Here is a 25,574-nt window from a genome sequence, read left to right on the forward strand (position 1 = left end):
GTGTGCGAGGGCAAGTGAGGAGGGGGACCCAGCTCCGGACGGGGAGGCCCTGCTCGCAGGTCCCGGGGTCCCGGGGGCGGCCGGAGCGCTGGTCCGCAGGCAGCGGGTGGGTGGTCTCCCCACCCGCCCCCACCCCGCGCGAGCGCGCCCCGGCCCCTCCCTCCCCGCCCCCCTCCTCGGCTCCCGCGCGGCGGCGGCGGCGGTTCCTCTCCCCCTCCCCCCAGCCCTGGCTCCGGGGGACCCCGCGATGCCGGTCCGCACCGAGTGTCCCCCGCCGGCCGGTGCGTCGGCCGCGTCCGCGGCCTCGCTCATCCCGCCGCCGCCCATCAACACGCAGCAGCCCGGCGTGGCCACCAGCCTGCTCTACAGCGGCTCCAAGTTCCGCGGCCACCAGAAGAGCAAGGGGAACTCGTACGACGTCGAGGTGGTGCTGCAGGTGAGCGCCGGGCCCGAGGGCCCTCCTCGCGGCGCTCTCGGGCCCGAGCCCGGCCGCGGCTCCTCGAGCCCGCAGCCGCCGACCAGGCCCTCGCCGCCGGGGCCTCCCGCACCCGGCGCCGCACACCCGGGAACTGCCCAGCCGGCGTCTCAAACTCTCCGCGCCGCAGCCCCGACCTGCGCCCCGGCCGTGGGCCCGGGAGCCTTCGTGACCCGCACACCCTGAGCACTCTGCCGCACTTAGAGCCCCGCGCGACCCGACCCCCCCGGGACCGGCCCCCACGTGATCCGGAAGCCCCACCGTAGCTGGCCCCCTTTGGGCCGGACACTCCCTCCCCAGCACCTGTCTCCCTTAGATTAGCCCCTCCCCGCCCCTGAAGTTGATTTCCACCTGACTCGGGACCCTCCCTATGGGCTGGGCCCGTGTCAAGATTCTCCCAGACCTGAGTCATTACCCCCCCTTTCCTCACTTCCAGGGAATCCCCGACAGTAAGGGCCCGCTTTATTTCATTTCTCTCTTGGCAGGGCTTGATCAGCTCCGGCATACAGGAGCAAACCCTCTCTCCACCAGCCCCTAAGAGCCCCCCACCCACAGCTGAGTCCCCAGACCCGGGCTTCCTTCAAGACCAGGCCCTCAGCCCCCACACCCACTGGGTGAGGGGCCTCCCAGTGTGTTAGGATCTTGAGTCTTGGGACCCCCCTCTGCATGGTACCACCCACAGCTCCAGCCTCTTCATGCTCCAGGCACCCAGCTCCTCACAGCTGCCACCACCCCCAGGCTCCTCTACTCCCTGCCCCCATTCTCTGGCCACTCCCACAGTCTGCTCCCAGGCTTCTGGGGCTCTCTGTCCAGACCCCCACCCCCACCCCATACCTTCATCTTCCTTATTTTGCTCCAGAGAGCCCTGCTCCTGGGTTCTTTTATCTCCACGGGCACAGGGCTTCCTCCTACGACTCTGATACCCGGGTACTGGGAAATCTAACTCACCCAGTTCTCTTTCTCACACGGATATTTCCTTTCGATGTCCCTCTGCCTCCCCCATCTGACCTGGATCTCTTCAGTACCTGCTGCCAGGCCCGGATCAGGCTTTGGAACCGCAGACATCACCTGCCCTGGCCCTGTCCAGTACCTCACCCCTGTCACACAAATGGTAGCACACTTGACTTTTTTCCTCCCCCCAGCCCAAAATCGGTGGTGGTGAATACCCCTTTTTCTCTTCCTTCCCCAAGGAGCTGTTTCTCCTCCACACTTACCCCACCTGCTGCACGATCCACCTTCTCCCTCCCTTTGCCCCTTCTTCCTTAGCCTGAACCCCAGCCTCCTAGACTGCTCCCCCAAAGCCCCTCCAAACACCTCTCCCCTTGGAAACCCTACCAGAGCCTCCAAGTCCTAGCCTGGCACCTGATGGCTTCCGTGGAGAGGCGAGAATGGGGGAGTGTGTCGAGAATGGGGGGGGAGTGTGTCGTTTCTGGCCACTCACCCTCCGGCCCTTCTTTTATCTTAAACCCTAAACAGCTTCCCATCTGAACAATGGGGAGGCAGTTTTCTTTCTGCTAACTGTAGCACCTTCATCAGTCTCCCTTTCTTACTTACTGTTTCGTAGGAATAAATAACTTCTCTTTTTTCGGTGGGGAAAACTGCATCCTCGTGTTAATTATATCTTTGGTCTGTAAACTCCAAGCTCTAGCATGAGCTGTGATTTTATTGTAATTGAGAAACCACTGTGGCTGAGATAATTTCAGTTCTTCAAAGTGCTAGGCCCCGTGCGATGAGTCCCCTTCTCTTTTGCCTAAAATGTGAGGATTTAGTGTGAAAGTGTGGGCTTTTTTTTTTTTTTTTACAACTAATCAGGAAATTCTGGAAGTGAGATCTGTGTTGCGGATCCCGATTGGGGTGAGCTTGAACTTGTGTGCAGTTTTTCAATTTGGGTGGTTTCTGATGCTGTAGGGGACACCTGGCAGTGTGGCCAAGTGTCCGAGGGAAGTCTGCCCTGGTTCCTGCAGGGACCGCTCTCATCTGTCATTACTGTGTGGAATTTCCGAACTTCTGTCGAGTACCCAGTTTCCTTTGAGCCAGCGGAAGGAATGATTTGACTTGGCGAGTTTGTAGAATCTGATGTTTGAGGGAAGCTCCTGCATGGCTGATAAGTCTTGGGCAGCCCAAAGCAGAGACCTGGCCAAGGGCTGGGAGGCGCATGAGCAGGATGGACGATGGGGCTGGGGCTGCGGTACTCATGCCAGGGAATGCCGTCCTGCCTCTGGGCTCAGGAGCTGCTTGGCCACCACAGGGGCTAGGCAGGGGTGTGGGGATTGCCCCGTCGTCTGGTTTTCCAGCCAGGACTAGTTTCTGCTTCCAAGCCTTCTTATACTACTCCTGCCTTGCATAGGGCAGTCGCTTTCTTTTGCAGCTTGTTGAGATATAATTCACATACCATACAATTCCTCCTTTTAAAGTATACAATGCAATAGTTTCTAGTATATTCACAGAGCTGTACAACCATCACCACAATCTAATTTTCATCACCCCAAAAGAAACCCCATCCCCTTTAACTGTCACCCCCCCTTCCCCAATCCTTGGTAACCAGGAATCTTTTTTTCCCCCTTTATTTTAGATTCACCTGTTCTGGGCATTTCCTATCAGCAGAATCGTACCATATGTGGTCTTTTATCGCTAGCTTCTTTCACCTGGCATGACGTTTTCATGGTTCATACACATTCTAGCACATATCAGTACTTGATTTCTTTTTTTCTGGCCAAATGACAGTCCGTTGTATGGGTAGAACATGTTTTATTTGCCCATGCGTCAGAGATGGACATTTGAGCTGTTTGGAGTAATGCTGCTAGAACATTCATCTAGAAGTTTTTGGGTGGCCAGGTTTTTCATTTCTCTTGGAATTGCTGGGTCAAATGGTAGCTGTGTTTTTTTTAGAGAAACCACCAGAAGGTTTCCATCAGCAGTCGCACCATTTCACATTCCTACCTGCAACGTGCCAGGGTTCCAGTTTCCCCACATCTTCACCGACACTTGCTGTCACCTGTCTTTTGGATTGTGGGCATCCCAGTGGGTGGAAGGCAGTGTCTCCTTGTGTTCTTTTTGGTTTGGTTTGTTTTTTCAAAGATATTTTTTATTTATTTTTCTCCCCTTCCCCACCCCCTCTGTTGTCTGCTCTCTGTGTCCATTCACTGTGTGTTCTTCTGTAACCACTTCTATCCTTATCAGCAGCACCAGCAATCTGTGTTTCTTTTTGTTGCATCAGCTCTCCATGTGTGCGGCACCATTCTTGGGCAGGCTGCACTTTCTTCTGTGCTGGGTAGCTCTCCTTACGGGGCGCACTCCTTGCGTGTGGGGCTCCCCTATGCGGGGGACACCCCTGCGTGGCACGGCACTCCTTGCGCACAGCAGCACTGGGCATGGGCCAGCTCCACACGGGTCAAGGAGGCCCGGGGTTTGAACCGCAGAACTCCCATGTGGTAGGCGGACGCCCTAACCACTGGGCCAAGTCCGCTTCCCTCTCCTTGTGGTTTTTATCTGCACTGCCCTGATGGCTCATGAGCTTGAGCATCCTTTCATGGACTTGTTGGGGCACTTTCTTTTTTGAGATTCCAGTTTAAGGAGTTGCTCAAACCTTTGAGAGGTTCCAACTGGGTCTTTCTTTTTTTAATTACTATGTCTACTCTCTTCCCCTCCTTGCCATCCAAGAAACCAAGAGTAAATGAAACCCTGGGTCACTGGGAATGGAATATTAAAAAGAGCAGCTGTTGGACACAGCTGTGCTGAGGGGACCTGCTTGCTAAACATTTGCCTTATCTTTCCCATTAAGATGCTGGCCTGGCACCGTTCAGTTCAAGCTCTGTGTGTGTCATATATTTAACTTCCCCAGCCATCCTCAAGATCAGTTTGGGCAGAACCAGGAGAGAGATGTGGTTGAATGGAGGCCAGCCTGAAATTCTGAGTCCCAAGCGTGCAATAATCTATGCAAAGTATTAACCCATTTACAGTTTGACTTTTAGCCTTATCGTCAAGTACCCTTGCCACCTGATACCCTTTCCAGGCTTTGAAAAACCCCAAACTAGATTGAATTCAGTGAGGACTGCATGCACGAAACTTGGGGCCTCAGGAAAGAGTTGTGTGTCCTTTGATAAAAGTTCTTTGCCGAACCCTGTCACTGTGAATCAGCTGCTGTACGTAACGTCTGGTGCCCAGGTCAGCACATGAGGATATTTAAAATTCTTTGGCTCATGGAGTATCTTTGTCAACAGCACCAAACTGTGAGGTACTTTGGCGTCACTGAGGCTAGTTTGCTTTGGTGCTGACATCATCTGGTTGACTAAGTTCGTGACAGTTTGTACGGAGTGCCTTAGGATTTGATTTACGGTTTAATTGGAAGTTGTTGAGTCCCCAAATCTGATAAATGCTACAAAACTTCTCTAGTTTTCTTGAAATCAGAGGTCACCTAACATAAAAAACGCACTGCGCTGCAGTACCGTGGGGTTTTGTTTTGCTTTGATTCCAGTATTTGACTTTGTCAGTTAAGCCAGTTGACCTGGAATCTGAAAATCTACCTATTCGGGATGAATTTGTGTAGATTTGGGGTGAAATGTACTAGTTAGCATGGCCATTTGAAAATAGCTTAAAGATTAAGTACCTTTATTATCGCATAATACCAGAAGTTTGGAGGCAGCGTGATTCCGGCTTGGCTAACCCAGGGGCCCTTGGGGGGCCCGTTCCATCTTTCTGTGCTGTCATCCTCAGCTTTTCCCCGACCATATCCCCTTGTGATCTCAAGCACTGCATGCAGATTCAGCATCGCGTGGAAGAAAAGGAACCATTTCTTCCTTGCGTGCCCGTTTTCCTCACCAGAAGCACCCAGGAAACTCAACAGTTCCTGGTCAGAGCTGGGCCACTCGCCCCTAAGCCAGCGACTTGCGGGAGATCAGGAGCGAGTGTTGGGCTGAGAGCCACCAGGACTGACCCGGTCTTGTAGGGGTGGGGTCGGTACCAGAACAAAATCTGGGCCCCGCCAGCGTGGAAAAAAGAGGAAATTGGTTGTTGAAAAGGCATCCGGCAGCGTCTCTGCAACCAGTAATCTGTGGCTGCTAAACCTCAAATCCTACCATTCCTGTTATTTCTGTTTATTTTAGCTTCCTAACTGATTTCGTTGAGAAATACAAAACAAGTATCCATGGGCAATGTGGGCACACACGATGGTTAGATTTTCAGCCGGTAGCTTGGTTCATGATTGAGACTTTATGCCACATACGACTTCTAAGATGCTTTCCCTGAACATTCAGCCCTTTCTTAAAGGAGTAATACATGCTGGCGCTTACTGTAAATAACAGCGAGGAGGCAGCCGCCTGGACCAGTGGTGAGCGGCACGGAAACAGAAATGGACTCGTGCACTAGGGCCTGCCACGCCCAGGGCTGGGGGCGACCGGGGGCCGAGTGCCCAGGCGCACGGGCTCACGGGGAAGAGAGTGGGGACAGTGAGGCTGGGGGGTGTGCGCTCTGTTCAGGGAAAGCCCTGCGGCCTCGGGCTCCTCGGCTAAGCAGGTGGAGAGGCTCCTGGGATTAGCCTGCTCCATCCCATCGCGCGTGTGAATGGGGGGAACCCAGGAGACCACAGAGGTGGGCGGGTGCCGACCCCGGGGCCCCCCTCCCCACTCTGGGCCTCACGGGCTCATCCGACCCTTGGACTCCGTGGCCCTGCAGAGTCCCCCCCGCTCGTCCCCCCACCAGGCCCATCGTTTGTAACGGGCTCGTTGTCCTCTCTTTCCAGCACGTGGACATGGAAAACTCTTACCTCTGCGGCTACCTGAAGATTAAAGGCCTCACCGAGGTAAGCGTCCACCAGCACAGGCCAGAGAGTAGGTGGGCGGCTCAGCACCTCCTCGCACTCAGGGCAGGCCGTCGCAGCGCTCTGGAGACGTGGCTCAAACGCTCTGTGCCTCCGCATTGCTACCGTAAGGTAGACATGACCCTTGCAGTTTCGATGTGTCCCATTGGGAAGTCAACATTCACAAGTCTCTTAAAGAAAAGTTTAGAAATAGGTCTCAATGGGCCCCACACAATCGATTTTGTTTTCAGTCCTTTTTTTGGGTGGAAGAAAGAGAGAGCATTCTCATCATAATTTTAAGGTTCATAGATAAGCCCCCATCATTCAAGAGGTGAGGTCTCTGAACTTCGTTAAACCCCCTAGAACTTTGCAACAAGTCCAAGCCACCGTCCAGCTCCCAACAGGAGCGGCTCCTTGAGTAAATGCATTTCCGATCATCGAGCCAACTTTTTAAAACCCCACAGCCTTGGGAGTTCAGAAAGCAAGAAAGAGCATCCTTTCCTTTCCCATCAGTGAGTAAACAGGAAGAGGAAGGAGGTGCCGAAACTGGCAGGCTCGCCTGTTGGCCTCTTATCAGTTCCCATTGTCTTGATAATCTGGCAGGACCCGGAAGTGCTGCCCAGCACAGCGGACAGGGCATGGGACGAGCTCCTTGCTCCACCCCTCGCTGGCCCTGTGACTTTATTTCTCTAAATTCCAGTTTCCTTATCTGAGTCCAATGAGAATTAAAAATACCTGCTGCTCAGGAGACTTGTCCTTGGGGCAGGGGACAATGGAATAGTTGACACAGCCTCTCATGCGATGTAGCGTGGGGCTCCGAGGAGCAGTGATTATCGTCAGCCCAGCAGCAGCTCTTTTGGGCTCCACGGCTCTATCTGATCCTCCCGCTTCTGTGTCAGAAGTTCAAGGCTTTCCTGTGCAGTTTTGTTGTTGAGCCAAAAGGGCATCTCTTGGCTCTATAAGCAGCTAGCTCTTCCCCACTTCTAGAAAACGATAGCAAAATAAAGGAGTCTAACCTTTGAATTTGTGGTGAGAGAAAACACATAGTAAAATATACTCGCTATTATTAGACAGCCAGCTGTATCTATCACTAGGGTGCAGAGCACAAAACATTTTAACTTCATAAGGACACCAACAAGGTTTGACGTGCAAAATGTTAACACTGACTCCAGAACCAACCATTCGGGTTCCCGGAAGCTGCGGAGACACAAGCTGTAAGTAGCAGACAAACCCTCAAACCCACCGGCCAGTGGCTGTGACCTTTACATAGGGATCTAGCAACCTCCGGGAAGGGAGGCAGCTCCCGCGAAGGGGGGCGGCCTGCACAGGCTCAGGGCGCTTAGAAATCCCGGCCACCCTTCTGTGCCTGCAGACGCGCGGCCTGATGCGCTCAGGTCCAGCAGTGGCAGTGTCGGCCCAGGGGCTCGGGTCTGTCACTGCAGCGGCCCTGAGAGGTGTCTTCCCTGAGCGGGTCACACATCCTGCTCAAGCCTCAGGATTCGTAGGCGTCTCCTTGCTGAATGGTGTTTTCAAAGCAATTTTTGAGCTATATCATTCACATGTATAAATAATATAAATAATCCCCCATTTATACTAAAAGCACAGCTCGTCAGCTTTTAGTATAGTCACAGAGCTGTGCAACCATTTAATAACTTTTTAAATTATAAATCTAATATCAGGTCATTATAGCTATTTAGTAAAACGCAGAGAGGTGTAACAATTATTGGAATGAATTTTATACCCTTTCTATTTGTCTTCCAATTTATAATTGTTAAAACATCAAATACGTCGTTTATTTTAATTAAAATTGTGTAGGTGATTTGGGTTTAGGTCACAGTAGCTTTCAACTTCTTGTGTACCATGTGGCAATATTAACCACCGGGGATAACTTGCCTCTTAGTCGCCCTCCCCGTTCATCAACAAGCACAGCATTAAAGTGTGTCTGTTTGCCTCTGGGATGAAGTATCCCACATTGAAAAGAGCGGGCATTCAGTGGCATTCTCTTTGCACATCTGAACCAGCCAGCTGCCTTGGGGCTCTGGGGCCTGGCGGGACTGTGGGGTGAAGTTGGGAGGTTGCGGTCAACCCCCCACTCCCCAATTGAGACCCCAGTTTGGAAACTCCAGCTGAAGGTATGCTAGACTTGCTCTGAACCATGGAACTGACTCACACTAACCAAAATCACAAGAGACTGGTATATAAACCAGACATGGTGCATAAAATTTCCAGAGTCCCCGCAGACTCACTGGCCAACTGAGTTCTAATCTCCCAGAAGGCAGATCTGCAGGGAAAGCCAGGTATCCTTCTCCAGACAGCCTTTGGTGAGCCAGGAACCAGCAATGGGAGTTGGTTGGATAATTTCTGCAGCTGACGACAGCCAGGTCCTCAGGAGAAAGAGCACGCCTGCTTAGGCTGGATGGTGCTGGCTACCAGCTTTTCCTCCCTGCCTTGTTTTCCTGAAATCTTTCCTTTAGTTGATGTATTTTTTTTTTTAAAGATTTATTTATTTATTTCCCCCCCCCCTCCCCTGGTTGTCTGTTCTTGGTGTCTTTTTGCTGCATCTTGTTTTTTGTCCGCTTCTGTTGTCGTCAGCGGCATGGGAAGTGTGGGCGGCGCCATTCCTGGGCAGGCTGCTCCTTCTTTTCACGCTGGGCGGCTCTCCTCACCGGCGCACTCCTTGCGTGTGGGGCTCCCCCACGCGGGGGACACCCTTGCGTGGCAGGGCACTCCTTGCGCGCATCAGCACTGCGCATGGCCAGCTCCACACGGGTCAAGGAAGCCCGGGGTTTGAACCGCGGACCTCCCATGTGGTAGACGGACGCCCTAGTGGGCCAAAGTCCATTTCCCGATGTATTTTTTTCTTTAGCTCTGTAAATACCACTAATTTGGCTATAGTCAAGTGTTTTAATTTCCTGTTTTGCCCTGAGAAATATTTTCTTTTTGGTGACTAATGTACCTATTGAACCTCATTCAGTAGGTGTTTATTTTATTTAACTCTCAGAATTTGGGGGTCCTAGAGTCACTCTGACATACTGCCTAAAGTGTTTCGTGGGTGTTTTTTCTGACGTCCAGTATCTTTATTTTTCCTAGCACCTAGATGCAATTACCTCTCGAATTTACTCAATATGGAAGTAACCTCACAAAAGGAAAATTCTTTATGCAACACATGGCCTTTATTACAGAACTTGGCCTTCTCATAAGTAGCTTATAAACATGACAAGTTACTCTTGGCTTTTCTGTCCTTACCGAGCCTCGGAACCGACAAACCACTCCCCTAAGCTGCTTACTAAGTACTTGAATCAACAAAAGGAATGACCCCTCCTTTAGCCATCGGTAAAAGTAAAACCTCAGTTCCTACCCTAAAAATTTTGGGGAGTAGGGCATGGGTATTAATTCTGTTACTGGTGGCCTTTATAAACAGAGGAATAAAAAAACCACAGACACGGGGGATAAAAAGCTACAGAGACGGGGGAAGCCGGAAGCTGAGAGAGAAGGCCCCGGGAGCAGAGGAGCCACTCGAGCCAGAGGCCGAAAGCAGCCAGGCCTGGAGGAGAGGGCAGAGATGGGCGGATGTTGCCATGTGCCTGGCTGCTCGCAGCTGCAGCTCGGGAAGGCGCGCTTGGAGGGGCCAGAGAGAGGCAGGTGCCACCACTGTGCCCTGCCATGGACCTGATCCTCACAGCTGCAGCCTTGGTGACAAAGCCCCTCTAACGGTGCCTTGATTTGGACACATCCACAGCCCCAGGACTGTAAGCCTGATAAATCACATCGCAAAAGCCAACCCATTCTACAGCATCTGGATTTTGGCATCTTAGCAAACTAAATATTTATAATAGGTGTGTCCCTTAAAAAACAAATCATCATTGTTTTTGTCACTGTTTATCAAATAAATCTATGGACTTCAACTAAAAAAAAATTTTTTTTTAATTTGGCTAACCTGAACTATCAAATTCTTAACAAATTTCAGCAGATGAAACACCAAAAGTAGATTATGGGCAATCCGAGTCTTTTGCCTAAGAAGTTCAGAGTTGTTGACCTTTCAAAAAGATGACACAGGTTTTCAATAAACATTATTTTAATGGGTCTCAAAATTCCGTGACAGATTTTTGGTCAAGTTGTTTCCCTTTAAAAATAGTAATTTTAAAAACTAATAAAACCACCACAGAAAAGCAAATGGTCCACAAAGCATCTCTTCCCTTCTGAAGGCATGCACAGGGCCTCGTTATCACTGGCCACTGTTCTGCTATTAAACATAAATGGTCAAGTGAGATGCGGCGTTCCGAGGGAGACTGCAGGGCGGGTGTGGGAGACAGTCCTTCGGCCTGCTCAGCTCTGGCCAGCCCCAGTTCTTGTGCACCACTTTGTCAGCCCTCACGGCATCGGTCTCTCTCATCTCACAAACAGCAGAGTCAGGGAGCTCTCCACTCACGGGCCGCCAGGAGCCACGTCAGCCGCCACAGCGTCACCAGATGTCCAGCTCCTCAGCACAGCAGCGGTCGAGCTGGCCCTAGGCTCGGCAGACTTGCCAGGTGACCGCCCCGCATAGGAGCCCAGCCAGCACTGGTGGGGCCCGATGGCCCAAGACGGTCACCTGAGCCGTGAAGCCAGCTGCCCCCGCAGGTGGGCTGTTGTTGCTGTCAGCAGCCGCGTGGCCGTTCCTGGCATCGATGCCCACGGTGTCCCTGGGAAGAGCGTCCCTCCCAGCTTCCCGGTGCATTCCGACAGACGTTGCCTGGGACAAAGGGGACCGCTGTGCCCGGTGAGAGCATCGGTCTCCCCTCAGCCCACAGGGACAGCACCAAGGCCACCAATTTTGTAGACATCCTGCAGGGGCAGGGGCAGGGGCAGGGGCTCCGCTGGGCGAGTGGGTGGCAGGGCGCCGACCGTGGTTCCCCTGGCATTGCCATCCACACGGGCGGCTGCTCTCTGTCCCTGGAACCGAAGCCCGCGAGCACCTGGCCCCAGACACTGTCGCCCTTCCAGCCGGAGATGGGCGCAGATGCTGCCGTGCTGGGGCCGCAGCCCCTGCTCTTGACGTCGGAGCCGACTTCCTTAACCACCCCCTCCCCTTTCCTGGCTGCCGGCTCGGGGCCACCCCCCTTGTCGACACCCACGCCTGGTTTCGCAGCCAGTGTGCACCGAAGGGCGTGCTCCCGGGCCGGCCCCGTCCTGGAGAAGCCGACCTGAGACGCAGCCGCCGTCGGTCAGCGCAGTCAGCCCGACGCGGGCCCAGCGTCATCACTATGGAGTCCCCGTGTGCGGGGACGTCCACGATGGCACGTGACACCTGCTGGCCTCAGACCTCGGGGGGTCTCCAGGGTGGCACCGCGCCCACCTTCAGCCCGCCGGCCCCCTGCCCCGCCGCAGTAGCCCTCGCGACGTTTTCCTACTTTCTTTCAGTGATCCCACTACGTTTGTAGGTCGGGGGCCGGAAGCGGTGGCCTTGCCGGAATCTCCATGGCCGCTGATGACAACGTGGGTCTGAGCCTTGTCTTTTCTTTGGCCTAAGATTTAGTGGTGGCTCACACGGCCCCTGCGTTCTGGAGGCGCCCCCGCTGCGGGGGGATAAAATCTCAAGTGTTGTGAGAGAAGACAGCGCCGCAAAAAGCACTTGTTATGAAAACGGGGGATTTGAACCCTAAGAATTTTTCATTGTGTTACTGTAAGAGGACCACGTTATCATTTTCTTCTCTCCCTTTTGGAGTTCTGAAGAATTATTAAAGCTCAAAACCCATAAATACTACATACATCTTTTAATTTTAAAGTCTTAAATCACTGATTACAACACACGAAATCACGGCAAGGAGCTGGCGTTCTGGCCTAACAGGACTCTTAATTCCTCTCAGGTGACCTCTCTGATCTACTTCCCCTTAGAAATCTATGGTGCCGACTTAAATAGAACTTCTTCCTTTAATTAGTTCTTCTATGACACTTATAGTATAATTTAGTTTATATCTTAAACTTGGGTAGAATTTCTCCTCTTTAGTTTCTTCATTCCGTATACATACCTACGGTCTGTGTGTGTGCGTGTGTGTGTGTGTCGTGTATAAATACGATACCCAGAGTCAGTGTTGAGTACATGGGTAGTGGGGGCTTGGGGAGTGTTGCGGTTACAGTATTTTAAATTCACTCTTCGGAAAGCAGAACGGCTCAGCCATTTCTTCACAAAGTTGAAAGCCCAGGCGGCGAGGTCTGGGCTCCGGGGCAGCTCCGGGCCGGCAGGTGGCAGTGGGGCCACGCTGAGCCCCGTGGCGCCCGCGCTGGGAGAAGCGGCAAGACCATTGAAGGAGTTTGTTTAAAACACACAAAAGTGTTTGGTGCAGAGTACGGGGGGACTTCTGTGGGCTCCGAGGAGAAAAGCGGGGTCCCTGCAGGTCCCGTCAGCTCCGTCACCCCCCGTTTGCGAGGCCAGCGATTCAGACCCCAGGGGCTCGGCAAGGCCGTGTGTGTACGTGGTTGGTTGGGTTTCTTTTGTTTTTGTTTTTGTTTTTGATTTCCGTTTTGGTTGGTTGGTTGGTTTTTACAGATGCAGAGAAATGGTAGACTTCTCGCCGTGTTTTGCTGCCATGATCTTTTCCTAAATTCTGGTGCCAGCTTATTAGCAGATGAAGAGATAGCAAATAAAATTAACACGAGGCGTCTAGGCAGCCAGTTAATGGGGCAGCTTGCATATTTTTTCATGTTTTTTTTTTTTAATAGTTGTGACTTTATATTGAAGACATGATTTACGTATAGTTACCCCAGTGTAAATTGTTCTTACAGTCACACGAAGCCTGGAAATAAATAAATCCCCAGTGTTTCAAGGTATTCTCCCAAAAAATCCACCCCTGGACACTTGAAGGACTGGCTCAAAAGGGCCCAGCTACTGAACCAGATTGCAAACCTGCGCATCCGTGTGTGGCCTGAGGGAGACTTAGCTGCAAACACTGATTTGGGGGCCTCCTTGGTTCCATCCCTTGGACCATCTACTCTGTGTACTAGAATAGTCTGAGTTTACTTGTGGCCTAAACCATCCAGATTTTTTTTCTGGATAACAAGGGAAGACAGAAAAGTGTCCTTGGTTTTTGACCAAGCCCCGAAAGCCCCCGAGGCCCCCTGCTCTGTGGGCTGCTCAGGTGCAAGTTCATTTCCACAGCCCATTGGCAGGGTTTAACTCTGGTTTGGACGGCTGGTTAGCAATGTGATCATTTTTGTCGAAGTATTGGAAAGAAATGAAAACAGAGCTGATTGTCCTTTGTAAAAGGTTAGAGGTCTTGTTAAACATGTTTTGACATTTGGACTTCTGTCACAGGAATATCCAACGCTTACAACCTTCTTTGAAGGAGAAATAATCAGCAAAAAACATCCTTTCTTAACTCGAAAGTGGGATGCAGATGAAGACGTTGATCGGAAACACTGGGTGAGTAAATCTTTGATCTGCTTTGAGTCATCCCAGGACTGCTGGAGAGCTGAAGAAATGCCGGGAGCTGGAGAGCTCACATATCTTATTGGGAGCTGTCCAGGGTTTGCAGCCAAATGGAAACCTCTTCCCGCACACACCTCAGTTCTTCCTGCTTCCCGGATGGGAAGAGCCTCGCTGCCGACTGAAGCGCCTCTTTAGATAGCAGATGCTTAGCTCGTGGTAGCAATCCCCGGGTTCCACCCCCCGCTTCTCTTTCTCTTTTCTCTCTTTTTATTTATGTATTTATATCTTTCCCAACTTTTCTTAGCTCTCAGAATCTTGGCAGCATCCCCCTGTCCTTCCCATCTGTTTGTCCATCTTCTGCCCACCTTTCTTTCTCGTCACCCCTGCTCGGGGAAGAGCTCGTGGTGCATACAGCCGCGGCCTCTGGCGTTAGGTTGGCAGAGGTGGCGCTGCTGTCAGCAGAACCCCTCCTCCGCTAGCCGATTCCAGCGGGCAGACCACCTCGCTGGCACGGGACAGTCTTAGTAGCTTGGGTACCACTGGGACAAGGACACCCCCGAAAAACCCAGGCCCCTTTTATTTTTAACCCTCACGCATGAGATTCAGAACGTTCTCGTTCACCAGTGGTGCACACGTCAAGACAATGTAGGGTTACCATCCCAGAGTTTTCTCATTGGTTGTCACCTAGGTCTCATGTCTCTGAAACCTGTTTCTAGGCCTCCCGTAAGAGCCTTCTGGCTTCCTTGACTGTGACAATGATGGATTTTTAACACCGAGGAAGTCCAGGGGGCTTGCTTCTGTAAACCGACCAGACACAGTTGTGACCATAATGAGGATTCTGGGTCCCTCGCTCTTCCCGTTGCTGCTCACACCGGCTGTCAAAGCTCAGCACGACAGTCGCTGTGCAGGGAATTCCTCCCGCAGCCCCTTGTCTGAGCTAACCTTACTACAGAGCAGCTGTTCTGATTATTTTTTACTTAAGAAAGGAACATTCACCTAGCAAATGCTGAGTTTCAGTAGATCTTGAGGTGGTTTATTTTTCTGTGCCTGGGAAAGATGATAGCTATTTTAAAGGTTTTTTTTTTTCTTTCCTTAAATAAACTTTATTTCAGCTTCAAAAAATAACAGACAAAAGCAGCTTAAGTTTTAAGATCTTAAGTTTTTGTCTTGTTTTGTTTTTGTTTTTGTTTCTTTGTTTTGTTTTTAGGCAGTACGGGGATTGAACCCGGGACCTTGTATGTGTGGTGAAGCTGGCACTTAGCCACTGAGCTACACCGACTCTGCAAGATCTTAAGTTTTAACGAGCTTTTAAAGACCATTTGAAAGCTAGGTGTTTTGTTGTCATGTAGCAAACAGGCAGAACAAGTTAGACAGCCGAGACAGCGGATAAAATCAGGCTATCCCAGAGCAGCCTGGGGGGCGCCCGTGCCTCTCGGCCCACCCCTGCCGAACGCTGGCCCCGCCGCATCGCGTGCCACCCCACGAGGCGACGCCTTCCTCTCCTGGGCGGCCGTTGGGGAAGCAGTTCCTCCTGGTGGTAAAACCCACACCCATCTCCTATTCCACTTCATTTTCCATTTCCACTCCTGCAGAAAGCAAAGCCCCTGAGGTCTGCGGAACACTCAATTTTAGGTTAGACTGGCTGCAAAGGAAATGCCTGGAAAGCAACTCTTATTTTCCCATTGATCTTCCAGTAGAGGTGGGCAAATATCTGGGGCTCTGGCCTTTGCTAGACTGGACTGAACTTTTTTGGGTGAAAGAGGGCCTATAAAGGTCATCTTGGCCCTGGTACTCTGCTTGCAGTAGAACGAGGCAGCCAGGCCACCAGAACTTTCCATCCTCTCCAGAAGTTCTCTTCCTCTGCAGCACTCCGCACTGCCCAAAGCTTCCCAACACACCCCATATCCCCAGATCCCACATGGGGCCTCTGGCATTTTAAATGTTTAATAAACTTCACCTGTGGCACCATTCCCCGATTGGAAACTACAATCAGATATGTTGTATTATATCCTCAGAATTTCTCAGGTAGAGATGTTGGTATGATGTAGATAAATTAGTATCTACATCATAAATTAGTATCTTTCTTTGCTGCTGCTATAAAGGTCAGACTTCTATATGTATAATTTAGTTAGAAGGAAAATATTGGTGGCACATTTTTATGATTATCTCCATATTTTGTTTTTTATTTAAAATGTGCTTAAGTGGGAAGTGGATGTAGCTCAAGCAATTGGGCTCCCATCTACCATATAGGAAGTCCAGGGTTCGATTTTGGGGGCCTCCTGGTGAAAGGCAAGCTGGCCTGTGCAGAGAACTGGCCCATGGAGAGTGCTGGCCCGTGCAAAAACTGGCACAGCAAGACGACACAACAAAAAGAGACATGGAGGAGAGACAATAAGGGATGCAGCAGACCAGGGCGCTGAGGTGGTGCAAGAGACTGAGCACCTCTCTCCCACTCCGGAAGGTCCCAGGATCTGTTCCTGGTGCCACCTAAAGAGGAGACAAGCAGACACAGAAGAATACACAGAAAGCAGCCAGCGCAAAAACAACAAGGGTGGAGGGGGAGAAATAAATAAATAAAATACAGAAAAAAGGGAAAGAAATCACATAAAGCTCTCATAGCTGTTAACCTTTTCTTGAATCTCCTTCATGTATATGTTCTTTATTTTTAACAAAAATGGGATCATAAGATAGAGTTTTGTCACCTGCCTTTTTCCCTTTTGTCACTTAATGATGTATAGTCAACATTTTAAAATACTCCCTTACAGTATCCTATTTAATAGCTGCCTACTATGCATAGATACATTTTGGAGTCTTAAGTAGCCTTCAGTTCTTTGTCATAAAACCTTTATTATCAGAAAGCACAGGTAGGAGAGCATTAAAGGGAATTTTCCAAAAAAGAAATCTCTCCTAACTGCACCACCCTTACTTACCTCTTTGAGTTTTTCATTTCTTTCTAGTCCTTGCCCTCAGGTATACACACTTAATCGTACAAAGCAAAGGCACATTCTGTTTCTAGTCTTTTTAAACTAACACAAGACGTTTTGTACACTGGAGGATGAAGAAGTTCAGCAAGGATTAGAAGTGGACTCAAATTGGCCAACATCTCCATGGCTGTGTGTTAAAAAGGGAGCTTGTTGGAGGACTGGATATTGTCCAGGAACTGAAGGAAAATGGTGAATTGTTACCTATACTGTGAGGAGAAAATAAATACTAAGCTTGGTGCCCAGCTATTGCAAGAAAGTTCTTGCTGGCGGTGGACTTGGCCCAGTGGTTAGGGCGTCCACCTACCACATGGGAGGTCCGCGGTTCAAACCCCGGGCCTCCTTGACCCGTGTGGAGCTGGCCATGCGCAGTGCTGATGCGCGCAAGGAGCGCCATGCCACGTAGGGGTGTCCCCCACGTAGGGGAGCCCCACACGCAAGGAGTGCGCCCCGTAAGGAGAGCCGCCCAGCGTGAAAGAAAGTGCAGCCTGCCCAGGAGTGGCGCCACACACACGGAGAAATGACATAAGAAGATGACACAGCAAAAAAAACACAGATTCCCGTGCCGCTGACAACAACAGAAGCGGACAAAGAAGACGCAGCAAATAGACACAGAGAACAGACAACCGGGGTGAGGGGGCGAGGGGAGAGAAATAAATAAATCTTTAAAAAAGAAAGAAAGAAAGAAACTAGGAGTCGAAAACCCCTTACCCAGTTAGGCTCTGCGTGCTTTAACAAGGGCTAAACCTGCAGGAGGTTTTTCCCACCAATAATACAGTGCAGTAAACCCCTTCAAATTCAGCTGAAAGCTGTGTTTGAGGAAACTGATGACACTGGCCCTGTACCTAAGCCGCTGGCCATTGGCGTGATGTGTGCAGCCCCAGCACGCGCGAGCCCCCGCTGTGGCCGGCCCCGAGGCCCTTCCTGGGCTGCTGGCCTCCTCTCTGGCAGGCGACTCACTGCCCGAGCCCCTCCAGGTGCTGGCTGGCTTTTATCTGCTCTTGGTAAGGGGCGCTGAGAAAGGTCTGTGGATTTGCACTTGACCCCAGCAGCATCTGCCGGCCGCTTCCAACCTCTGGCTTTTTTCCTGGGGCCGCGTTACCAGGCAGGCATGGGGCAGCGGCGCCTGCGCCCCGGCCAGCCCTCTGCCAAGGGCTCTGGCTGAGTTCCCGGGAGGGTGGACGTAAAGGCCCGGGTCTCCGTCGCTGACCTGGGCGCAAGGCGAGTCCCCAGGCCAGCCTCTCCCTCTGCGGCTCCATCAACCATCCTCTCCCTTCTGCTTTCAGGGCAAGTTTCTGGCTTTTTACCAGTACGCAAAGTCATTTAATTCAGACGACTTCGACTACGAAGAGCTGAAGCACGGGGACTACGTCTTCATGCGCTGGAAGGTAAGGCCCACCCTGAGCCTCGTCCTCCCGGGGACAGCACGGGCGCCCGTGCCCGCCGTGCACCCCGGGCCTCTGCGCCGGCCGCGGAGCCAGGCCTTCCCGAGTGGGAGGCGCATTCTGGGGCGTCTCAAGAGCAGGTGTGGCCAGCACTGGCCCGGCGCCGCCGTCCCCCACGGCTTCTCCCTGGCAGGCGGCTCCAGTGCTCCGCGCGCGCGTCCGTGCTTCGGGGGCTCGCCCTCTGACACCGTCACTCGAGCTTTCTCTTGCCCGAGCTGCCTCGGGGCGAACGTTCGGGGCCCTCCGTGGAGGGAGGGGACAGCAGCCGCTCCCGGCACGCGGTCATCCACCGTGCTCAGGCCTCCACATCGGGCCTGGGGCCATTTAAATGACTGTCCTTTCCCGTGGGCTCCTGTGGCTCCATCCAGCTCAGGAATTGAGGGGCCTGGAGGGACATGAGGTCCCCACTCGCTGGCCCTCTGCGAACTCCATGTGGCTGGACTCTGTGCATTGGCTTTTGGGTGAGACGCCAGCCCAAGACGGCCCTCCGCTTTTGAGGGCACGGTGACAGCCACAGCACGGCAGAGTCCCAGGGCAAGTTGGTGCAGTCACCTTGGGAAAGCGCTCACAGCTCCACGTTCACAGGCCAGTGTACGGGAAACCAGTTTTTCTCTGACACCTCACCAGCTCGGCATGGTTGATTCCCTGGGAGTCGGCATCTCCCATCTTTGCTTCGTCTCCCTAACGATTTGGGGACGTGGGACTCTTCATTGTTTGGGTGGATGCTTGCCAGGTGCAGAGTAAAATGGTGCACCCCGCCCCGGCCAGCTTGTTAGCTAATGGGAAAGACGCCAGTTAACCTGAAAGGAAGTGTCTGGTAAAATTCTCAAAGTCGCTTTAATTTACTTTTCATTTAATAAATACACTCTCAGAGGTTGAGGAAGGGGAAGGGGAGAGTGTCTTGAAACAAAGCCAAACCAAACCCAGAATGGGGTAAGTTGTGTTGTCACCCACGAGTTTCTCGGGGACACTCACCCGTGGGCTTCCGGTCGACCCCCCGAGGCCCTGGGACCTGGGACCGGGTCTCCCCTGAACGCCTGTCCCAGGCCAGCGCTGGCAGCCCGGCCTCTCCCGCAAGGCGCCTGTTGCTGGTGACAGGGCGTGGTGCGGCCACCCTGCCGGCGAGCCATAGCCTGACAGCAGTGACCCCCACCCCGTGCTGGAGACGTCAGGAGCCCAGGGGCAGTCCTGGGGGCGGGGCGGGGCGGGGCGGAAACGCCCTTGTCCCAGGCCGTGTCCCGCCTGTGCTCTTGGTCAGGCGCGGGCCCAGCGGTGCTGGTCAGGGCGAGCCCGAGGCGCGCAGCACGCAGCACGCAGCATGTTCCGCCCAGCAGCACCCAAGTGCCGTTCAGAGGTCAGCCTGAACCCAGGGCTCGCTGTCGCCCAGCAGGTCGGGCTCGGGCCGTCTGGCCCCCAGGGCCGCCCGGTGTTGCCCAGGGGGGCCCAGCGGCCTGTGGCTGACGCACCCGCTCACGGCCCTCCCGTCTGCACGCAGGAGCAGTTCCTGGTCCCAGACCACACGATCAAAGACATCAGTGGCGCTTCCTTCGCTGGCTTCTACTACATCTGCTTCCAGAAGTCGGCGGCCTCCATCGAGGGCTACTACTACCACAGGAGCTCAGAATGGTAAGCAGCCGCCGCGCCCCTGCAGACGGGTCCTGGAGGAAGTCCCGCCGCCCGTCTGCACAGATTCTGCGCTTTGTTTGGACGCTAGGGCCTCTTTAAGTGACCCCAGTTGCTCACAACAGGGGCTCGTCCCCAACCAGCGAGCCAGGTCAAGGAGAAGAAAAGCAAGTGCCGGATTAAGGGACGCATGGCGGAATGCCCTAGAACCCAGGCCTGTCTTCCTGGCAATGTCTTTCCTGTCTTGCCGGTTTCATATTTATTCCTCCAGACTTGGCCGTAACGGAAGTGTCAGCCTACCGCTCTTGCGGGCAGTGTGTGTGTGGCTGATGGCAGCCCTTTTCCGTTCTGTGGCTGGTGAGGCTGCGTCCACGCGGTCTCATCTGTTGATCTAGGTTAGGGGCCGTGGGAGCTGACCCTCCGCCCTGGGTTTCATGTGCGGCCACTTCCAGGGCTGGCCTTTGTCGCCTCTGGGGGACTGTCCCCCCTCGTGCCTTGCTACACCTAGAGTGCGCAGCCTGCCGCACGACACCTGGTTCCCTCTCTGAACGTAGAAGTACTCTACGTCTTTTCAAATGTCCCTCGCTTGGGTGATGCGCGAGTGCCCTGGAATGGCTCCGGTTCCCCACTGCATGGCTGCAAAGTCATAACGGCAAGGTAAATGCCATCCTCTTAGCCACCATCGTTAGGCTTCCCCAAATTTGTTTTGTTTTCAAATGAGTTTTTAGAACTCTTCGTTGAGATCTAGGTCACATAACGTGAAATTCATTCATTTAAAGCATGTACTTCAGTGGTTATTAGTATATTGAAAGAGTTGTGTGGCCAGTCACCCCAGTTTTAGAATATTTTCATCACCCCACAAATAAACCCTGGCTCCTTAGCCATCAGCCCCTGGCAGCCACTCATCTGCTTTCTGTAGATTGGCCGATCCTGGAGTTTTCATATAAGTGGAATCAGACAATATCTGCCCTTTTGTGTCTGCTTCCTTCCCTTGCCATAACGTTGTCAAGTTTCGGCCGTGCTGCAGGGGGACTGGCCCTCCACTGCACGGCTGTACCACATCTTACTTGTCCAGCCCTCTGCTGGTGGGCATCCGGGTTGTTTGCACCGCCGCCGTGAGCGCCGCCGCCGTGAGCGCTGGTGTGCACGGATCCACTTGAGTCCTTGCCTGCAGTTCTTGGGGGCCCAGACCCAGGATGAGAATTGCTGGGTGGATGATGACTGCGCGTCATCGCTGGAGACCCCGCCCGACTCGACAGCAGCCGCCCCGCTCCCCGTTCCCTCCAGCCACGCCCGAGTTCCAGTGTGTCGGCGTCCTTGCCGGCACTCGCCATGGCCCCCTTGAGTCTAGCCGCCCTGGTGGGTAGGAAGTAGGCAGTCCCCGTGGCCTCGGTCTGCGCTCCGCTGGCGGCCACCGCACAGACCTGTTTCACCCGTTAGATTTGGGATTTGATTCCGATTTCCCTGCCTTCCTCCTCGACACGCTCTGCCCCATCCCTGTGTGATGCACGCGAGGGGAGAACCCACGCCCTGACAGGCACCCAGAGTCCCCTGCGCCATCACCCCGCCCCCGGCACGAGGCTTGTCAGGCCTGTGTCTGCCCCTGCCAGCTCCACGGAGCACCTGCCCGTGGTGGGGAGAGCAGACGCCTCCAGTGGCTCCACTCCCCAAGTCAAAGAAGACAGGTCTGGAAGTGAGAACACAGAAACGAGGGGAAAGCAAGGCACAGGGTTAGCTGTGGATTTTTTCCGGGCTTCACCGTGAGCCTGGGGTTTGCTGCGTTACCCTCAGGCTCTGAGGCTCGCACCCCGCAACTCTACATGTCACAGCCAAAATGCTCCAAGGAGGAGAAGCAGAGCGGTAGAGTAGGGGGCAGGCTCCCCCGAGCTTCCCCCATCGCTCAGAGGCGGGGGTTTCTGGAACATGATGGCTTATTGATGAGAGCAGAGGCTAAAACCAGTTCAAGAGGATTAATCAAAAAATAAGTACGTGTAAATAACTTCAAACTGGGTTTAGTTGAAGATGCGCAGGGTGAGTGTGCCCTGCAAGCCTGGGGGGTGTCGGGGGCCTGACAATTCCAGACACCTCGGTTCAGTTTCCAGTCTGCATTCGATGACTGCTTCCCGTTTTTGTTGTTTTGTTTGTTCGTTTCTGTCTTTTCCCCCATTGCAGGTATCAGTCCCTCAATCTAACTCACGTCCCTGAACACAGCGCGCCCATCTATGAATTCCGGTGACAGTGGTTCAGAATGGTAACCAAATAAAACTGAAACTTGGCAAAAAAAAAAAAAAAAGAAAAAGAAAAAAAAAAGAACTTTGCCAAGAAAACTGTGCACCTGCCAGAACCAGGAGAAAGTGTGTTCCTGTTTCTCCGCGAGCAGACCCGCATCAGAAAGCATGAGTGTCACCCACAGACTCCATGACGCGCGGCCACGGCAGGGCTGGCTCGGGGGCCGGCGTGTGTCTTCCTCCCCCTCTGTGGCAGTTTGGTCTTCGCCTGTTTTTAAGCTACCTGAGATGCACTTTTCCTTCCTGCACAGCTAACTTCTGTATCACTGCAGTGCCCGCCCCGCCTCTGTCCCCGCCTCCTGCCACATGGAACGCCAGCACCCCAGGTGCCCTCGACCTTGGTGCTCGGTGGGGCCCCCTCTGCTCCCCACCTCAGAGCCAGGCCCCTCCCCATCTCCCCCCACCCCTGTTGCTTTGTCTGGTAGCTCAAGAGAAGGCAGAGCCCTAGCACAGCTGACCCCAGAGCTCCGCGCAGGAAGTTGGCAAAGCGCAGAGCACATGCCGCTGGCACGTGGGGCCGGGTCAGCCTCGGGTCGACCCGTCAGCGGCACCAGCCGGGGCGGTCACGTTCCCTGGGCCCGCCGCCGCCAGGGTCGCCAGATTCCAGGCCCCCCGATCCCTGGCTGGAACCGAGAGAGTCCAGTCCTGCTTACTCCGTACTTTTGCTCCAAACTTTTGAACGTGAGGGCAATACTAAACGTAATAAAAAATAAGAGTTTTTTTATGACAAAATTATTTTTACGGTCCCTTTAACAAGGGCCCTATGGCAAATGCACAATTGTTCAGAATTGCATTTTATTGTTTTCACATTGAAAACAGCAGATGTTGACTTAGTAATTTTTATATCTATATCTATATATGTATATTTAATCAACCAGCAGTTTTGAAACTCGTCATCCTGGTACAAAAGTTTTGCAGCGTTGCGTACATTGCAGTGCTAAACACGAGAACTGTCTTGGGGGCCAGTTTAGCATTTGTACCTCCTCCTCTTGCTACTCAAAACAGCAGTAGCCGGCGGCGCCCCTTGAGATGGGGCCGAAGGAGCCACGTTCACCTAAAACGGTGCCTCCGAGGTGGTGGGACGTGGGAGGACCGGGAGGCGTGAACTTGCTCAGATGGCTCGAGGCTCAACGTGCCAAAGTGTGTGTGTGTACTTTCTTGTTTGCTTTGTTTTTGTTCTTTCAATGTTAAAAAAAAAAAAGCTGAACAGGTTGGCGTCAGTCATAGCCCCCAAACACGGGCAGAGCCGGGCGAGGGTCGGCGCTTCCGAGGGGTCTGCTCCGAGCACAGGAAGGAGAGCTTTAAAACAAAACAGCACGTGGCGCACGGGAGCCCGGCGTGCGGGCAGGGCAAGGGAGCCTCCGGCGAGGTGAGCGGCGGCAGACACTTCTATCTTTAGAAAAAGGGACTCCCCTTTTAGTGCCACGCACTGCCCGCGACCGAGCTCGAGTGCCAGGGGCGGCCATGAAGAAGTACTTGCGGAAGTAGCCAGTGGGCACTTGCGGTAGCTAAAACCTGTCGGCCTAGGATTTTGTAGAGGTGTAGCCAGCCCACTTGGTGAGGCCGGGGACTTGGACCCCTCCAAGAGGGCCCGCATGTCTCAGGTGACAAAACCCTTCACGTCCATTCCCGGAGATGGGTCAGAAAAGTTCTCTTGGCGCCACAACGAGGAAGGCAGCGGGGCAGCCAGCTCTGGTCAGACCCGCCTGGCTTTACCACGAGGAGCAGGTGCGCAGCACAGCCTCCCGTGAAGCTACCGGGGTCCGCAAGGGGCAGGAGCGCCAGCTCCCCGTGGGGCACCGGCCACCTCATGCCCTCCTCACGGCGTGCCAGGAAACGTGCCCTGTTCTCCACAGGCCTCACGGTGCAGGCCCCACTCAGAACCCGGAGCTGCCCCAAAGCCACTTGGGGGCTTGTGTGTGTGGCCTCTGGTGGTAGGCTGAGTGGGCGGGGAAGGGCAGTTGGCAAAACTCGCTGGTGGCCGGCTCGACAGGAGGGGACTGGCAAGGAATGGCACACCTGTTGGTCCCCCCTCCCTTGCTCTGTAAGCTAAGCAGCTCGAGGCGCCAGTTGTATTGGGGGGAAGTGAAGCGATACCTGTCCTCGCATCTTTCAGAGTCATCCGTGATGAAGATTTGTTTGCCTAAAAGTCTGCCCGCTGAGGATCCACCCCCTCCTGGGAACGTCCAGCCGATCCACATCAACGCCTTCCCTTTCTCTCAGAGAATTCACTTCTTCCAGCCAGTTCCCAAAGGAGCTCTGGAGGACTGTCTCCGTGTGTAGTTATTTTCCAAACCTGCTCGGCGGTCGACACGCCTCTGATATACCATGTGCAATATTGTTGGTTGGCGCTCGAGTCGGTAAGAAATGAGCACACCTTGCAGATTTTCCCGTCTTCCTCCACACCAAACAGGCCCGCCGCGAGCCGGGCCCCCAGGAGCTCGGGCTGGTCTCCCTCCACGGCCCAGAGAGCGTCCTCCTGCGGCCCCCAGCCTGTCGTTCCTGAGCGCGACCCCCACCCCAGCCTTTCAGACATCCTAAGCTCTTTGTAGAAAGTCAGCCTGTGAGCTGAAGTCACAAACTCCAGGGGCACCAAGGGGTTTTCAACGTCTTTTGCTTTCAGAAACAGGGAATTTATATTCTCTCAAGGCCTTGAATTGGTTTTTTTTTTTCTTTCTCATAAAAATAGTGTGATAAGCTAATTTTTAAAAGAAATGCCATTAAGTATGTTGCATTGTGGTTTAAAATTACTAACAAGTTCTTGGGGAAAAAAACATTTGATTTTGAATTTCTATGTTTTTAAAAAATTAGATTTGAACGGGCACAAAGTATGACTATTTTGTTTCTTTATGGAGGACATGTGGAAAGGGTTCAAGGGTTTGGGAGGGGAGAAGTATTTTGCAGAGCTATCAATGTCCAAATAATTTTTAAAAAATAATAAAGGTATTTAAGCAGCAAGTGGGTCCTGTTACTACATGGAAACAGTTGTGTCTCAAGAAACCGCCCACCATGCGCCCTCAGGCCAGGCGCAGCGGGGACTCCCTGGGCCCATCCTCTGGGGTCTGGGGGCCAGCCGACGCCCGCCCTGGGTAACCGCCGCACGTGCCGTCTGGTTTCGCCCACCTCGCTGTTCTGGATGTTTCTAGCAGCTCGACGCTCCAACCGAGCTCCCTTTTGTTCGTATCTATTATTTCTTGAGAAATGTGGAAGCATTTGTTCTTTCTCTCTCGGTAGAATTTATGCTTTTAACACGCAAAGGAAAAAGAAAAGCAAGCGGCGCCATCTTTGCGCCTGGGCGACGCGGTCACCAGCTGGGCTGCGCTCGCCCCCCGGAGCCTGTGGTCCTCGGGGGAGCCTGAGCCACAAGGCCCGGGCAGGGGGCCGCCCCGGCCGCCCTCCCCAGCAGACAGAGACCGCGAAGCCATGCGCTGGCGGCGAGGCCCGCCCTTGACCCCTCGGCCCTGTGGCCAGGCCCCTCCCTCGGCCAGTTGGCACGGGATGCTTCATTTTTGTTTTTATGTATTTAACCTCTTGTTTTGAAATGCTTTCAAATGTACAAGAGA

General features: G+C 53.2%; 1 protein-coding gene across 1 annotated transcript; it reads left to right on the plus strand.

Annotated features, from left to right (window-relative positions):
* Positions 1-49: 49 nt before the first annotated feature.
* GID4 (GID complex subunit 4 homolog) lies at positions 50-24,969 on the plus strand. Its single transcript, XM_058283347.2, has 6 exons — positions 50-436; positions 6,213-6,272; positions 13,561-13,668; positions 17,942-18,043; positions 19,596-19,726; positions 21,896-24,969. The coding sequence occupies exons 1-6, from the start codon at positions 248-250 to the stop codon at positions 21,957-21,959; spliced, it is 654 nt and encodes a 217-aa protein (XP_058139330.1). The 5' UTR covers positions 50-247; the 3' UTR covers positions 21,960-24,969.
* Positions 24,970-25,574: the final 605 nt, after the last annotated feature.

This window comes from Dasypus novemcinctus, chromosome 21 (genome assembly GCF_030445035.2).
Source record: "Dasypus novemcinctus isolate mDasNov1 chromosome 21, mDasNov1.1.hap2, whole genome shotgun sequence".
Taxonomy (NCBI): domain Eukaryota; kingdom Metazoa; phylum Chordata; class Mammalia; order Cingulata; family Dasypodidae; genus Dasypus; species Dasypus novemcinctus.

Bases quoted from the DNA above. Each gene is read 5' to 3' on its own strand.
- GID4 (XM_058283347.2), top strand. From the start codon at position 248: ATGCCGGTCCGCACCGAGTGTCCCCCGCCGGCCGGTGCGTCGGCCGCG. The intron at 437-6,212 runs GTGAGCGCCGGG...CTCTCTTTCCAG, and splicing joins ACGTCGAGGTGGTGCTGCAG to CACGTGGACATGGAAAACTC. The intron at 19,727-21,895 runs GTAAGCAGCCGC...CCCCCATTGCAG, and splicing joins TACCACAGGAGCTCAGAATG to GTATCAGTCCCTCAATCTAA.